Source organism: Acanthaster planci, linkage group LG18 (assembly GCF_054643075.1).
Source record: "Acanthaster planci isolate LZ-2023a linkage group LG18, COTS_SCS, whole genome shotgun sequence".
Classification (NCBI taxonomy): Eukaryota; Metazoa; Echinodermata; class Asteroidea; order Valvatida; family Acanthasteridae; genus Acanthaster; species Acanthaster planci.
The window spans coordinates 10,802,892-10,818,578 of record NC_141794.1 but is presented as its reverse complement, the minus strand read 5'-3'; the positions used below and the strand labels follow the sequence as shown (position 1 = coordinate 10,818,578).

Below are 15,687 nucleotides of genomic sequence, written 5' to 3'. Positions count from 1 at the left end.
GAAAGCAGGGAACCAGTAAATCAATGTGTTACGTCCGGTATCAAATGGGTAGGCCAATTGGCAAATGCATGGTCATTTACATGTAGGTAAGCACTTGATTCACAAGATGACCATTTAAGATCTTGTTCCCAGAATCCACTGCATTTCTTAACACTCTGAATTGGGACGGCACCTGAGCAATGAAGGAACAGGGTGGGGAAGGGGTGGGAAGGGGTGGGGGAGGGGTTGGGAAGGGGTGGGGAAAGGGGTAGGACATGGGTGGGGAAGAGGGTTGGAGGAAGGGGAGGGGAAAATGACAGGGATGGGCTAGGAAGGAGACGGTGACGGTATCTCATATTTTCCTCAGTCTCACATTGTATGATTCCAAGATTTGTTGCAGTTCCCCCTGGTGCTCGTTGGTGCCAGCTTGACTGAACTCCAGCTTACGCAGGATTTGCCGGAACACCGTGGTGCAGTAACGGTTCCAGCGGGTGATGTGGCGTGGCCGCCATGCCATGATGCAATCCCGGAGTTTCTTCTCGATCCTGTCGGGGAATTTTAACAGGATACTATGGATACTGGAAAAAACTAATGGCAACTGCAGCTTGTACCAAGTGAAGTATTTTACTAATTGCCATAGTTCATACTCAAAAAGGCCCATACAGGGGCCAATTTCATAGAGCTGTTTAAGCACAAAGTTTGCTGGAGCGTGAAAAAATCTCGCTTAAATAACAAAGATTACTAGCTAACACTCTATCTGATTGTCATGCTAACCAAAAGACAGCTAAATACCATTCCAATACAGTATACATCACATGAAATTTTGGCTGGTAACCTGATTTATCAAGCAAGGTTTTTTGCCCCTAGATCGTGAGCTGACATCAGTTATTTACTGTATGGTTTTTAGAAGCTGCAGCAATGTGGGTCTATGAAGTGAAGCCAATGATCGTGGTATTGTACTTCCTGACAAGGAGAGTATCAAGATTTTGTTGTAAAAGCATAGAGAAGGTATGGTTCCTACACCTATGTCGTAAAGTCATGCGATGTGGACTTTTTCCCACAATGAAAAGTATTTTTTTTCCATGGATTTGAACACTCCAAGTTCAAAGATAGTTATAGTGGTATTGCCAATCCCTTCTTCAACTTGACTCTTATCAAAATCACTATCAAATCAAATGATAAAATTAAATATGGAATCAAAACTCAAATCAAAATCAAAACCAAATCAGTTTAACACTCACTTATCCTGTAGATCTGCAACATGATCTCTGTCTGTTCTGTAGTAACTCAGTTCCGTTGGCTGTAAGCACGAAAATCCAAAGATACGGTTAGACAATATTTCACAAAACCAACACGAATGCAACAACAGAAAAGCCATTAACTGCCAACCTTAGACACATCTAAACCTTGGCTTTGCGTCTGTTATTGGCCTCCTTCGTAAATGATGGCCTACCTGGACACTGGACAGGCCTGGGTTGGGGTAGCTGCGACCGAAGAAGGGTTTCCACAGCTTGGCTTTGCTGATGTCAAAGTCGATACGGAGGGGTTCCACATGTGTCTGGGTATTGAACCAAATCTGTAGCCACAAGACACGCTCGCAATTAGCACAAGGATCACAATATTACAGAGGTGAAAATTACGCTTCGAAAAGGGAACATTTTCCAATCATCTGTCTAATGTCTAACTACAGAAGCATTATGACTGTAATCTTTACCATATAAGACATAGAATTAGACACAAATCTTAGCCCAAATTTCTAATAGCTTACGAGTAACTATCATAGTGGATTTTTTCATATAATAACAGGACTACCATGAGCCACACTACCACTCACATTTTCTTGGTTCACCAGGCACCCGACTGACTTCAGGGGACAGAAGCTGTCAAACTGGGAGTAGTGCTCCCCTGTGGAGGGGTTCCAGATCCAGTAATCCCCTCCCCCGACGTCCTCCCGGGTCAGGACGTAGGTGGTGGGCCCTTCGGGGATGGCGGACCCGCTGATCAGCCACGCCTTGCGGCCCAGGTGCAGCAGGTAGTTGCAGAGGAGGACGGCGTGCTCCTCCTCGTCTCCTTGCAGCATCTGGAGGAATTGCTGCAGGCATTAAGGGGACGAACAGACGAAAGGAATAACTGGAATGAGGTCACTGAGATGGTATTAACACTGTGATGGCTATACAGATAACCAAATACATGACCAGTGGGTGGACCGAGGAACGCACAGTGAACAGCTGACTAGAACAGCTCAGGCGTGAGATTGGAAGAAAATGACATATCTGTGAAAAAAATTCACCAGAGTTTTTAGGGGCCCACTGCAGCATAGGTCCATGGTAGACATTTTCATTTGCCTCAAGGCGTCCCTTTAAAATACCCATTTATTGTGTTCTGTATTAACTTTTTTATGGTAAACTCGTGATTTTCCAAATTTCAAAAACAATTATTTGAACATTTTCAGATGAGTAGGAACTACTTGGCATCTTTTTGGAAAGTTAGTCCTATGTATTAGGAGTTATATAGAAAAATTCTGCAACTGCCTCTCATATCGCAGGAGAGATGCCACACTCACATCACATGTGCTCCAGATGTCACAGAGGCCTGGGTAGACAACGCTGTCAGAGACAAAAGGTATCAAGGCCACGAAGCGGGCAACTCTCTCCTACAGGAAACACATGACAAAGATCGAATGGTGCCGACAGTACAGAGTGTTGAAAAATATGAAGTTGCAAGAAGAAATCATGTACAAAAACTGTTTGAATGACTCTTTTATTCAGTAGTTCGGGCCTTTGGTAATATATCAAAAGTTGGCCGATATCGTGCCTTTTTTCCCAAAGTCATGATTTTTCAGCTAAAAATAATACCATCAGCAAGTGCTAATATGACGGAGGGACTAGGACAAACTCACGGCGGCCTTGACACCCGTGTTGTCACCTATCACGTCATCCGGCGGTTTAATCGGCCGGAAGTAGCGCGTAATGAAGACCGCTTTGCCATTGATGTCCATGACGGTAGTCAACAGCTCGCGCTTGGGGAATTTGGCCAGGGACTCAGTCTGGTATTTCTCTGCATAGGCAAGAAGTTTCTCGTCCTCGTTGGAATCAAACTGTGCATAGAAATGGGTAGATAAATGTTTTTTGAGCTGGTTTCATTCAACACCCAGGAAGAGATCTGAAATTTATTTCGGAGACTTGAACCTCTCTTTAATACATTTCATACTCGTTCTAAAACTCAGCCTCAACAAATGCCAGTGTCCTTCGTATTAAAGGGAGCGGCCGTTTGTTACATCACTGTACCATTGCAAGGTTTAAATTTAATAGCTATTTCCTCATTATTCTATTTGTCTATTTTCACCTCTATGCCAATTGCATTTCAATCACTAATGACATGCTCAACAACATCTTACAATTCTTAATTACTCCTAACAACATTCACAAAAATGTCGAAAGCAATCAGTGCTTGAGGCATCATCTATCGAGGATGACCGTCATGCAAATTTGCTAAATACAGGGATTATTTTGTGCAGCAAAAGCTGGTTACCAGCCAGCATGCCATACCAGCGGGCTACCATGCCTGATGTCTGCTGAGCAAAAATACTTGCTAAGCAAATGTGCTGAGCACGATCAGCAGGGAACAGGTTAGATACACAATATACAATTGTTGGTTAACCTGTTACTACTTCGCAAATATCTGTAGTGTGCTTTAATAGCCAAATTTCCTGTGCCTGATCAGCTCCATGAAAGCAGTCTATAGTCACGACGAGGCTGCTTTGATCATACTCCAAAAATCCACGCCGTGACTTTTTCACCATGCCAGGAACTCTTCAAATTTTTTTCACTTGGCAAAAAAAGTTGACAGTACTTACCCACAAATTAGAAATGCTGATCAGACCATATGGATGGTAATCTATAAATCTGCCCTTACTGAATCATTCATCACCCTAAGGTCAGCATGGTACTGCTACACAGCTGTTGGGAACAGTCCACCTGCGCACTACCTATATATATACCAGCCTGCCAGCCAGGAACTTTATGGGGGTCTTTGACTGGCTGGAACAGATGTTTTCATCCTCTGATGCTGTCAAATTAGTAGTGATTGATTGCTGGCGGTGACAGCCAGCGGCAAGACTGGCTTTGCCAAGGTGAACATTTTTCTAATAATAAAATGGGCATTACCCTGGGGTGTACCTAAGTTTTTGCCTGGGATCGTTCCCCCTTCGGGTAAACCACAGAGTAAAGGTGATTGTAAAGGCTCAGAGAAAGGAATTGAAAGAGGACATGTAGTCTCACTGGTGTCAACGAAATCAAAATAGTCACTCCAAATCTCTGACTGCTGCTCTGTTTCTGGAAAACTTATACAGGTATATGCCACTTTCGATTTTTGCGACTTTCAAAAGGATTTAATAACCCCTGAGTTCGTCTTTGACTTTTGCCTCGCACACAAAACTTGTGAAGCATTTTAACTCACAGCGAGTTAACTCACTTTCTCTTTCAGCTTCTCGGGAGACGTCAACGGCGGCTCGATGGTAATAAAAAGGGTGAGGTAAGTGGCATTGGCCGACCCGGGGTTGACATTCTCCGCACTGCGATCGTAGCCCAAGAGGACCATGGGTGCTTCCATGCGGAATGTCCCGCTAACCTGGAGGTCACAGTCAAAATTGACAACCTGATCATATTAGGTACCGATTCCTCACAGGACACAACTGGAGCAGCACTTGTGCAGAGACACCAAAATTTATAAAACAAGCTGCATAATTCATTCAGAGCACCCTCGCTTGACTCCTGTGAGCAGCATTATAAAGCCTTCATGGGTTCATGCGCAGAGCCAACGATGACAAGACTCGTGCATGATTTATTCTGGGAACCCTTAGACAATTGTGAACAGGTGCTACAGCGCCCTCACTGGTTCACGCAGAGCCAATGCTGACCAAGCCTCATGCATAATTCATTCCAGATCAATGAACTATTCTTGGGGGCGGGGGGAATGGGGTGGACCCCTACCCTGCCCTGGAAGTAGACAGTGGTGAAAGGCATGGAGATGCTACCCAGCCACCTCCTCTCCATCCGCTGGTGGATGTTGGTGCCCCGGTCACGGTCGTCTTCCAGCAGGTCCGTCACCACCTCGTCAAACAGGTGGACGTAAATTGTGTCTTTGACGGTCTGAAGGTTTGCCGAGGAGTAGTCATCGTTAGGCGCCCTGCAAGAATTACAATGATTAGACAATTTAAATAATAAAATAGATACTGACTAGAGTGCAATCTTCACCTTTGACCTTCCCCCCAAACACACCAATGCTTGGCTGGCTATAAGGCTTTCTGTAGTCTCCTAAATTCACGAGCTATGGGGGGTGACCAAAGATTAGGAAATTTTGTCCCTTGTTCAAGAACAAAATGGCACTCCAGAGAAAGAAATTTCAGAGGGGAAAACAAAAAATTGGAAGTAAAAAATCTGAATGAAAAAAAAACCACTTGTTCCAAACTGCAGGCTCCAGCCAAAAAGGACTTGGAAGAAACCAAGAAGCCATGCCAGTGGAAATCTGTAGAAGATCTGCTCTTTCTCTGACTTACACAAATGGAAGTCTGAGTTCTTCATTCCAGTTGGGGTTGGGTCCCTCCGTCACGCTGGTTCTCTGAACGGTCTGCTGAAACGTCACTTCGACAAATGGCCGGACCTGAGGCTGTAAGATGAAAAAAATGAATACAATTTTGAAACAACTGCTTCTTCTAATGGATCAAAAAACTTTTCAATTCACTGAAGAATGCTGAATAAGAAAATGGATCCCTCGTATAATTAACCCTAACCCCGATTCGGTAAAGGGCAATTTACTAGTAACCTTCCGCATCCTTGCGAATTCTCGACACCATACAGTAATTTCAAAGATGGATTTGCACTAGGGATATGGAATTAATTTTGGATTTTTGCCCTGCCAGACGTGTATTTTATCACTGTATACTCAGTGTATGCCCCCAAAGGCTTGTGAAAAAACCCACAAGCGCACTTGGGTGGGACTGGAACCCACCACCTCCTGCTTATGAGTGCAGACGACTTTACCACTCGACCACCCAGCTTGCCGGCGTCGGCTGGCTGGTTTGAATCAGATGTAGCAGCGGGCACCGCGAACAACTATTTCTGCACTGAGTATACAGTGTTAACATACACACGTCGGGCTGGACAAAAATCCAAACTTAACCCTACAGTAAACTGTGCACATTAACAGATGGACTCTGTTTATTTGTGATATGCCTAATCCTAAATGAAACACAGTCACTATGCCACTGCAGTACTCATCCTAACAGATTCCCACAAACCCTGGTGTTGGAGTTTGGCTGGCTTGGGATCATTTAGGGCTAACCAGTCAGTGAGGACTTGGTCCGAGGTTCCCTTACAGTGTGCTTTATGGACGGGACAACATTTAAAAGTGATAGAAAACCTGTGACGATGTCGAGTTCAAGCTACAAAAGGAAGAGTAATGACCACATTCACTTCCTACTGATTAAAAAGGACAGGTGCCTTGTTAAAATATGGATGGAGAAATCCACTTACTGCCGAGGATGCTTGACCTGACCTTCCTTGTCTGTTGGGAGTGATAAAATGGAAATAAACAATGGGCAATTAAGGTTGTGGATAAGAGCTTAAATTTCAAGTTAGCATTTTCAACAGTAGTGAGTTAGGCCGAAGAGCCTTTGTTTACCGTGCGGAAATTGTGGGAAATGTGGGGTCAAAGTGGGGAAAAGTCAGCCCTGTTTCGTTGGCCGTACCTTCCGGTGCCCGCTCTCACTGGGATGTCCACGGCCCGCTCGATGTTGACCAGGAGCCGGACGTCCAGCCCGGACAAGTTCTGCGCCGTCACCGTCTTCCTCTCCTTCCGCTGCGGCCGGAGTGGACGCCGCGGCTCAAACAGTTTGACCAGCGTGCCCCCCAGCATGCTGCGCAGAAAACATTATCAAATACTGGACTATCCACGCAGGGACCAATTTCAGAAATATTTTCTATCAACTCAACATACATTGCTAAGTCCTTTCCAATGAACAAAGACGCAGTATGACATTTCAACGGTATTCCCAAACCTACGATACAATCTTAATACTTTTAATTTTCTAACCCCCCCACCCAAATCTTCGGCCCATTCAGTTTGATAAAATTTTCGCAAACCCTAGAGTATTGCAGTTTATGAAGACTTTATGCCAGCTTTTTTTTAACCTCATAAATGCCACATACTGAAAGGAGGGGAAACCCCTTATACATAATTCAGCATTTCTCTTCTTAACCAAAGAAATTCTCTTAATAAGTCAGATTTCAAAGAGGTCTCAAAAATGTGATGGGACGGACAGTCCCCATACATGTATGTATACAGAGTAATGTACATTATAACATTTGTTTTTAAAGTTGAGTGTTATTGCAAGGTTGAAAATGGATTAGCTCTGTTTTTTACACCTGCACTTTTCACACCTGTTGATTAATTAAATGCTTAAAGATTTCATAGACACAATGGCCTTGCTTTAAACCGGAAAGTTGTCTTTGTTCTTACGAATGTAAATACATTTTTAACAACATAAACACCTGCTTCACCTGATGTCTGGCACCTGTTCTTCATTGACAACGTCGTGCAGTGAATACTGGTGCTGGGCTGCCCTGAATCGAGCAATGACTCGCTCTCGTACCTACAATGCACGCCGAGAACAAAATATTTCTAAGTCATTCGGTCATTATGTCAGATATAGACAAAATGAAGTGATCGGTTATCAAATACTTTTTCTCCTTGGAGTTAGTTTTGCGGTGTCAGTCCACAGTAGCGCACTGGATTATCAACTGCCAGAGAAGTTCAAGAATACACCATCTGCCTAAATACTGGTGTAAATATGACATTCTAGACAAGAGCAGTTACCAGATCAGGTCTGACTTTGTGGAATCTAACAGCCGCTCGTACAAAATAGCACTTAAACTCAGTAGATGAAACACGGACTCCAAACCTCACCATTTCTAATCATCCCAATGTGTTTGTTTAAATTAAATTCAGAAAACTACAAAAGGACAAATGATCAACTCATGCCCACACCAGCTAAGCAAAACCCACCGTTCAACTTAACAGAGAGCCACTGTGCATGGCGCAACAAGTTTGTCAAGGCTGAGGGGACAGAGATACCTTTCCGAGGAATTTAGCGACAGCTACTCTGTGTGGGTCCATGTCTTCTTCAACAATCCCCTCTTCTTCCTTCTTCTTCCGTTTCTCATATTCCTACATGATGAAACGATAAATAAAACTTATCGCCTCATCCGTCAACTATTTCTTATTGTTTCACTTAGAAATCAGATGTGCCAATGAGCAACCTGATTCCATGGTCTGCTAGCACCAAGACTGTGACACTTGTGAAGTGCTTGTGAAAACTTGTGAAATACTCCACTGTAAAACCTATCCTGATTCACATTCACATCAGTGTATGCTGTATCTCTTTTCCAGGTACCTGAGGTAAGTGTGATGTACCTGTATTTGGTACTTGTGAAACATTTATGAGTACTATTAGATACTTGACTATAAAACCTATCCTGGTTCACATTTACATCAGTGTATCCTGTGTCTCCTTTTCCAGGTATCTGAGGTAAGTGTGATGTACCTGTAAGGTCCCTGTGAAGCCTTTGTGAGTACTAGTGAAGTACTTGACAGCACCGACCCCTGGTTAACACTTACGGCAATCAGCGTATCCGGTATCTCCTTTTCCAGGAGGGGGATCATCTTGTAGTTGCGGAATTCCGGCGCTTCCTTCTGCCGCAGCTCGATCAGCTGCAGCCGCTTCAGGGCGGCCAGCTCCTCGTCCGTCGTGAAGTTGAACTCCGCCTGGAGCTGCTCCAGCCGGAAGAAGTCTGGCACCCGGTATCCCTGGCCATCATCTGCTCTGGCATCCTGGGTGAACGGAGAAAATAGTCGGTTCACTGCTTCCGTGTCAGCCCATGTCAATAGGTACTAGGCTACGGCTGGACATAATATACGTGGCTATTGAGGTCGGCAGCTAGCTATTTCATCCATTTTCCATAAATGCGTGTGTTAATTCAAGTCGTGGCCAACTAATTTGAACAAGGCCTTTATTAGAGTGAGGTATTAAAGTATTGAGGCCCGAGCGGGATCAAGAGAGGGCGGAGGCTCCTTTGGTGGGAACTGCACTTAGTCGGCTCACAAATGAAAATGCACGTGCTACGGTCGCATCACTATGAACAAAATGAACGCTCCCCAACAACCTGGCTCTTTTCAACCGGTGAGGGGGTGCTTCTGCTCAAGGAAGATTACGCTGGACTCCATAATATTAGTGTATTATGGAGTCCCATGGGAAGTTAGAATGGCTGTTCCTTTACCCTTATCAATCCTACAAGCCCTCTGGTTGAGTTTGAAGGATTTAGGAAGGTTTACTTGGGTAAAATGATGGTGGTGTTACCTTCATGAGGTAGAGCAGGTTGGCGTTGGCGGGATCATTGGGGTCCAGTCGAGCCTCTGCTACCCACTTGGCCAGCCTCTCCGGGTCAATCATCCCAGTAGCTCCGATGGCTGCCACAGCATCCAGATGCTTCACAGCACTACCATAATTAAAACATGGTGAAATTTTCCCACTTTTTTGCTTCAAATAGCTTTTGCTAAGGCACTTCATGAAGTGCCGAAATTCCAAACCGTTATCAGAGCTGAGTCCATCTCAAGTCCTGCAAGTCCATCACAAGTCATCTATTCTTAAGCCCAGTCGCAACTATTCGCATGACCTGTAACAAGAGCACTCCTCTGCCACTGTTCACCCTGCTACTATTGGCCGGTCTTCTGAAAGGACTTCTGGACTTGTGACAAGACTAGTGATTAACATGACCACAGTGTGTTCAAACCTGCGCAATGAACAACATATTCCTTGTAGTCATAGAGAAATCTGGGCACAGTCTTCAAAAGGTGGAAGTTATTAACTGCAGCTGAGTAATATTATTATCATTACTGCTTTATTAACAAATGCCATCAGCCGAAGGCCAAGCTCCTCATGACATACAAATTAACGGACAATATACTGGTTTCAAAACTCATTACATGAAATAAAAGGACATCAGAAAATTCACGATGTTCAGGGTTAACACAGATCTCATATACGAACTTTCCACAGCATACTGACTTCCAAAGGAACTAATGTTGCCCGTCTCACTTTTAAGGCAGAGAAGTACAAATTTTTTAACGATGATTTTACCTTCTGGATCAAACGAAAAAAATCCCTTTTTTTTGTTTCTGTGTAGACAGGGATGTTTGTCGTGCTGAGCAAAAACCTTTCCATTCAAGTGCACTACAGCAACATACAATATGCGAGCCGCTCTAGAAAACAGGGTATTAAGTCGCGCAATGCCAAAACACATAACGGCCTGTTCTATGTGATTTTGTCTTTTTTTCCTTTAATAGCTTTGATAACATTTATACTTTCAGAATTTGTGACTACAAACAGAGATACTGATGAATAAAGATTAAAATGATCATTCAATAGCAAATCGTACGTAGCATTGTGTTTCAAAGCGCTACACTTAATGAGCTTTTTCTTGATTGAATCCGAAAATGTGGATATACAAATGTCTACATATCTCAGGTACGCAGCTCACTGCAGGGGTCATTCATATATCAAATTGTAGCTTTTGATGTGCAGAATCCAGCCATATCAAAACTCATAACTTAAATCAGGTGACTTATTACCCATTTTTCTAGAGCCGGTCACATATTTACAAACACATGTACAGAACTAATCATCAAGAATAAAGTGACTTGAAATGTGTACCTCAATGCGTTTGTGTTCTGATTGGCAGGTGGGACGAGGGGCGTGTCGTCCTCCCCCAACCCCCATGCCACACTGGACATCAGAACCCCCGACGTTAGCAGTGTCAACTGCTGAGCTGAATCTCCGGCACCGAGCTGAAAGGAGACACCTTTGGGGGGAGGGAACAGAGCAAAGTCATTTGCTCCTGTGATGTTAAACGTCGGCAAGAAGATTGCCAAGCTTGGTGGCCAATAGGTAAGGCGTAAGCTCTAGTAAGCATGGGTTCGACTCCCACTTGACAAAGCTTGTAGATTCTTTTGAAAGAGCTTGGAAAACACTGTCAGTTCACAGTCCTGCACAAGTCTTCACTGAAGTATTTACTGCTTCAACAGACTTGAACTGTTCAGCTAACCCAAACAAGCTTCTCAGTCAAACGGTTGCGATGTTTGAACTAGTAGGCAGGAAGTCGTCGGTTTGATTCCCATCCGAGTAAGCAGGTTGCTATTTTTTTCTGACTTGTTCTACAGAACACATGTACAGTATTTACAGAACACCAAAAGTCACAATTTATCACTCATGCGAAAAGAAGTATACCGCAATAAAATGCTCATATTCAAAACAAAATCTACAACTGAGTCATTTTGGATTACTCCAAACTATGGTACTGCAACATCTGAAATTGATGTCAATTTTCTCCCACGATGCACTGCAAGTATATTGGTGCATCCAACAACAGCTTTCCTGAGTGGAGGTTTTGAATGGCAACCATCTTGCGGGTAAGCTCTTTGCTCCGCAACAACATGCACAAAGGGCCTTCTCACACAAATATGTGGGTAGCAACAGCACTGACCTCCAAGATGGCTGCCATGCAAAGCCTCCAATGCAAACCACAAAAACAGTACAGGAGCCAGTAAGATGTATTTCTTTAGGCTTCATTTCTTAATATGGTGTTGCAAAGGAAATGATACCCCTCCCAACAATGTCCTCTCACCGCTTCCCACTGCGCTGTGATCGAATGCTACGCGCTGATCGCTGCTGAACTCAAATTCCTCCAGATGAACCCTGTCTGCGGTGACTTGGGTCTCCGGGACGGCCAAGTAGATCTCGGCTAAGAGGGCGCTACTGAAAGCTCCCGTCTCAAACACCTATAGGCACATGAAAAAAATTCAACAGAAAAAACTCCAGCCAAGTTGAAATCAGGAGTTTTTTCGGTCATCTGTCGGGGGTAACTACGTGTATAAACCAGTTCAATATGTGCTAATCTACAGAATGATAAAATTGGCTGCCATGCTGAATCAGAGCCAAATAGGGATTTCTCATTTTTTCCCCAAATATGGGAATTTGGCAGGTGCTTTTCAATCCGGAAAAACCAGCAGTTACCATCAACAGGAATATTTGGAGCTGAGAATTTAATATTATGAAATTATTTAAACAATAGTTTTAACAGTGAAAACTATCGAGTTTGCAGTCTGCTTCCTCAATCACCGTAGACATCACATCTTGGCAAAGTGCCAAACCTCACCCAAAAAATTACACTTCTTTCTCACAAAACCCATGAAATTACGCTTCTTTCTCACAAAACCCGTGAAATTACACTTCTTTCTCACAAAACCCATGAAATTACACTTCTTTCTCACAAAACCCATGAGTAATACTTTTACACTGCACAGCTTCTTCCCTTTGTTTTTCCTCTCATGCTCTCCCATTTCTAACTTCCTACTTTGGCGAGACACCACTTTAGCCACTCACCTGTAGAATCACGCTTTCGGGCCACTGAACGATCTGAATGTTGAAAATCTCTCCAAAATGAATTGTAAACTCTGACGTCAGAGATCTGCAGATGACAGTGTTGAAGGAGCAAACAAACTTCTTGAGACTGACACTAGAAAATATTCATTCACACTAACGATGCTGAATACTATCCACATGGAGAGAAATTCCTGTTGTCTACTTCGTGAACTGTTGATCATGTGCCACATGAATTGTTTGTCTGAACAATTCTGATGTATTAAACTAAAAGCGAAGTTCTATTCCACGGTTTAACATTCTATTCTATGGTCATAGGAAATTTCTGAATAAACAGGTAAAGCTGGCATTTATTCCGGTCGTAATTTATCATCAGGCACTGTAGACAAACCAATAATGAATATTTCACATTCATGCCAAGGAAAACATACTTTTATTCAGCATCAAATGGAATGTTCCATTCGCCTATGGAATGGAACAATCCATATCGCACCTCATGAAATTATTTTCCAACTGCACTTGACAACCAGATGTCACTGGATACAACTACAGCAATGATCACAAGTTTGGGGGGGGGATAAAATTTAAAATGCTGAATTCTATTTTTCTTTTCCATTTTGCTGAAAACAAATGTGGATTTGTAACCCTACAAATAAAAAAGTGCATGCCAGGGCCAGGGCCCGGGGAATCGGGTTGGTGTGGTGGCTCTTTCCTCTCCTTCCACCTCTGCGGTCGGGGTTCGATTCCCAGCTCAGACCACACATGTGGATTGGGTTTTCAGTCCCAACTTGATTCCATGAGTTTTACATGGAAAATTTTTCCGGGGTTTTTCTCCCACCGCTAAAACTGTAACTGCTTCTCATTTTAATGTGCCTGAGTCTTATATGACGTTGGTGCATCTCTTGGAAGAAGACCCGCTTTCAAGGGTCCCTTACTTGGTTGACGTTCTGGATACCTCCTTCTGGTTGAAGAGAACTTTAACAAAGCACTTGCACTTTTGCAAGTCGGACCGGCGCGACTGCTCGGCCTTGGGGCACTCGTGGGTGGGCGTGATGACAGCGGTGTTGTTCAGCTCCGGTGTGATGATTGGCTCGCCTTTGAGAAATGGCAAAATACCAAAAAATAAATTATGGCCACGATCTTTTTCGATGGATATGAAGTAATCGATGAGTCAGCAATGACGTCTTTTCAACAACAGCCAAGTTGACACCACCCCCTCCCCCAACCCTTGCTTTGCCATGACTGACCTTTTCAAAATGGGCACGAGTGAACAGACATCTATTATGGGTAAATTAACACGATAAACAGTCAACGTTGCTTCAAGTATTGGAGGTTTGGGGACTGTAAGAATTAATGTGAAATCAGGATGGATCAACCCTAAATAATCCAGGGGGTAACATTTAGAGCTCTACATTTTCCCTGACATCACTGTACAATGTTTCCTTTACCTGCGCAAAGCCTTTAGAAATTTCAATGCTGATGTAATGCGAGTTACCACTGTCGTGAAATCTTTCCAAGATAATACAGCAAAAATGTTAAATTTGACAACAAAAAACGCTGTCAGCTTAAGTTGAGACTTCTTAGATAACAGATTTCTTCAAGTTTATATCTATATATACTGGTACACGGTAGCTTCAAAGAAAAAAAAAAGGTAATCGGACAGCTTAGATAATGGGAATTCCTCAAGCACCTGGCTATAAAGATAAGGTCCAAAACACCTGTTCTTTGCAGGGTTAGAGTAAAGCTTTGAAAGATTTGGATGTCCTGTTTCAATAAGCAATGCTGTCAACTACCTCTACGATTGACCAACTGGACTTGAAAATAAATCGCATGGAAGCAAATTCTCACCTGGTCGCCGTCTACACTTGTACATCTTCTCCATCACCTTGGCCCTCGCTTCTTCTTCATTGAACGCGTAGTCGGGTTTGACTGGTTTGGGAATCTCGTCGCCGTCAACATTTCCTTCCTCCGCCTGGTTCTCCTCCTGCTCGGTCAGATTTTCTTGCGATCCCCGACGTCTCTTTTTCTTCTTTCCTTTCTGTGAGGCAATACGATTTTTTTTTGTAGAGCATGCATATTCAGTAATGGTGCTCAAACTGTTACCCCTGCTCAATGAGCTTATAAGCATTCCTGACCACTGGTTGGCCGTGGGAACTCACAGTTCATTGTCGCCACCTGAAACACACAGCACAGGGCAACAAATAGGGCCAGTAAACTTGAGGACATATTCTACACTGGTCTACACGTATGAATACCCAAGAGATTGTGATCCAAATTTTTCAACAGAATGTGCACAGATTCGGTGTGTCTGCATGTTATTATGGAACAAGCACGAGCAAGGGAAAGTGAAAGTGGTGCTTTTAGGGATGCCTGTTCACAGTAGTTTGAAGACTAAAGTTCTGGCAATCAATAAATTTCTCAATAGCAATCGATCAGAGCCAATGACAGTCACACCAGGTGTTTGTTATCAAGTGCATGTACTTCCAAAGGATTTTTCACGGGTTATCACAAGTGCCTAAAAAAAAATTTTACAAGCAGAGAGTGAGCTTTGCTTTGTCACAGTTCACAGGAAAAGCTATGGATGTACTTGCGAAGACTTGTGAGTTGTGAATCAATGGACCAATCCCTGTAAGCCCCGCCCACGGCGCACTTGGGCATTTCGCATGCGCTCTTCTCCAATGCCACGCTGCATATTCCATCCGCCTTCACCATGCTGGCGTGCACGCATGTCAGACTTTTTAATGCATGCATGTCGGATACAAATCACAGCTGTGATTGGTCAGAAAATAATGAAGGCGGGGCTTAATGAGCTTGCTGGACCTTGAGCTTGTTCTGCTCCTTCCAGGCAGCTAGCTGGGTCCGGTATCGTTGCATCTCCCCACGGTGGTCCTCCTCGTACTCCAGCCTCATCTCTCCCACCTCCTCCTCCAGGGCTGCCGTCCACTCCTCTTGGTCCCCAGCCTTGTCGCTTTCCTCCCTGCAAAACATGTACTACGGTAAGGGCTCCGTGCACAACAGCGCCCTCGGTGGTTGAAATGCCATGGCACTTATAGTGCCATGGCATCTGAAAGATTTTCTTTCCTCACCTTTCAGGTGCAACTCCCCCATTGGTCTGTTTGCGGATTGGGTTCTGAGTTCCAATCTGATTCCGAGGGGTTTCCCGCCAACTTAGAATTCTACACGCTACTTCACTGTATTCTCTCCTCAGCTTTCCC

At 43.8% G+C, this 15,687-nt stretch overlaps 1 protein-coding gene across 1 annotated transcript in view; it reads right to left on the bottom strand.

Annotated features, from left to right (window-relative positions):
* LOC110978710 (coiled-coil and C2 domain-containing protein 2A-like) overlaps positions 1 to 15,687 on the bottom strand; it is a 32,275-nt gene that overhangs the window by 2,436 nt on the left and 14,152 nt on the right. The window contains exons 16-36 of the mRNA XM_087148727.1: positions 15,293 to 15,449; positions 14,321 to 14,510; positions 13,408 to 13,567; positions 12,476 to 12,560; positions 11,718 to 11,871; positions 10,748 to 10,895; positions 9,395 to 9,533; positions 8,656 to 8,868; positions 8,113 to 8,205; positions 7,539 to 7,630; positions 6,728 to 6,895; positions 6,513 to 6,543; positions 5,537 to 5,646; positions 4,971 to 5,166; positions 4,453 to 4,608; positions 2,879 to 3,076; positions 2,543 to 2,632; positions 1,814 to 2,071; positions 1,433 to 1,555; positions 1,221 to 1,279; positions 353 to 524 (exon numbers count right to left, since the gene is read on the bottom strand). Coding sequence (XP_087004853.1) covers positions 353 to 524; positions 1,221 to 1,279; positions 1,433 to 1,555; positions 1,814 to 2,071; positions 2,543 to 2,632; positions 2,879 to 3,076; positions 4,453 to 4,608; positions 4,971 to 5,166; positions 5,537 to 5,646; positions 6,513 to 6,543; positions 6,728 to 6,895; positions 7,539 to 7,630; positions 8,113 to 8,205; positions 8,656 to 8,868; positions 9,395 to 9,533; positions 10,748 to 10,895; positions 11,718 to 11,871; positions 12,476 to 12,560; positions 13,408 to 13,567; positions 14,321 to 14,510; positions 15,293 to 15,449 — 2,992 coding nt within the window. The remainder of the gene's footprint in view (positions 1 to 352; positions 525 to 1,220; positions 1,280 to 1,432; positions 1,556 to 1,813; positions 2,072 to 2,542; positions 2,633 to 2,878; positions 3,077 to 4,452; positions 4,609 to 4,970; positions 5,167 to 5,536; positions 5,647 to 6,512; positions 6,544 to 6,727; positions 6,896 to 7,538; positions 7,631 to 8,112; positions 8,206 to 8,655; positions 8,869 to 9,394; positions 9,534 to 10,747; positions 10,896 to 11,717; positions 11,872 to 12,475; positions 12,561 to 13,407; positions 13,568 to 14,320; positions 14,511 to 15,292; positions 15,450 to 15,687) is intronic.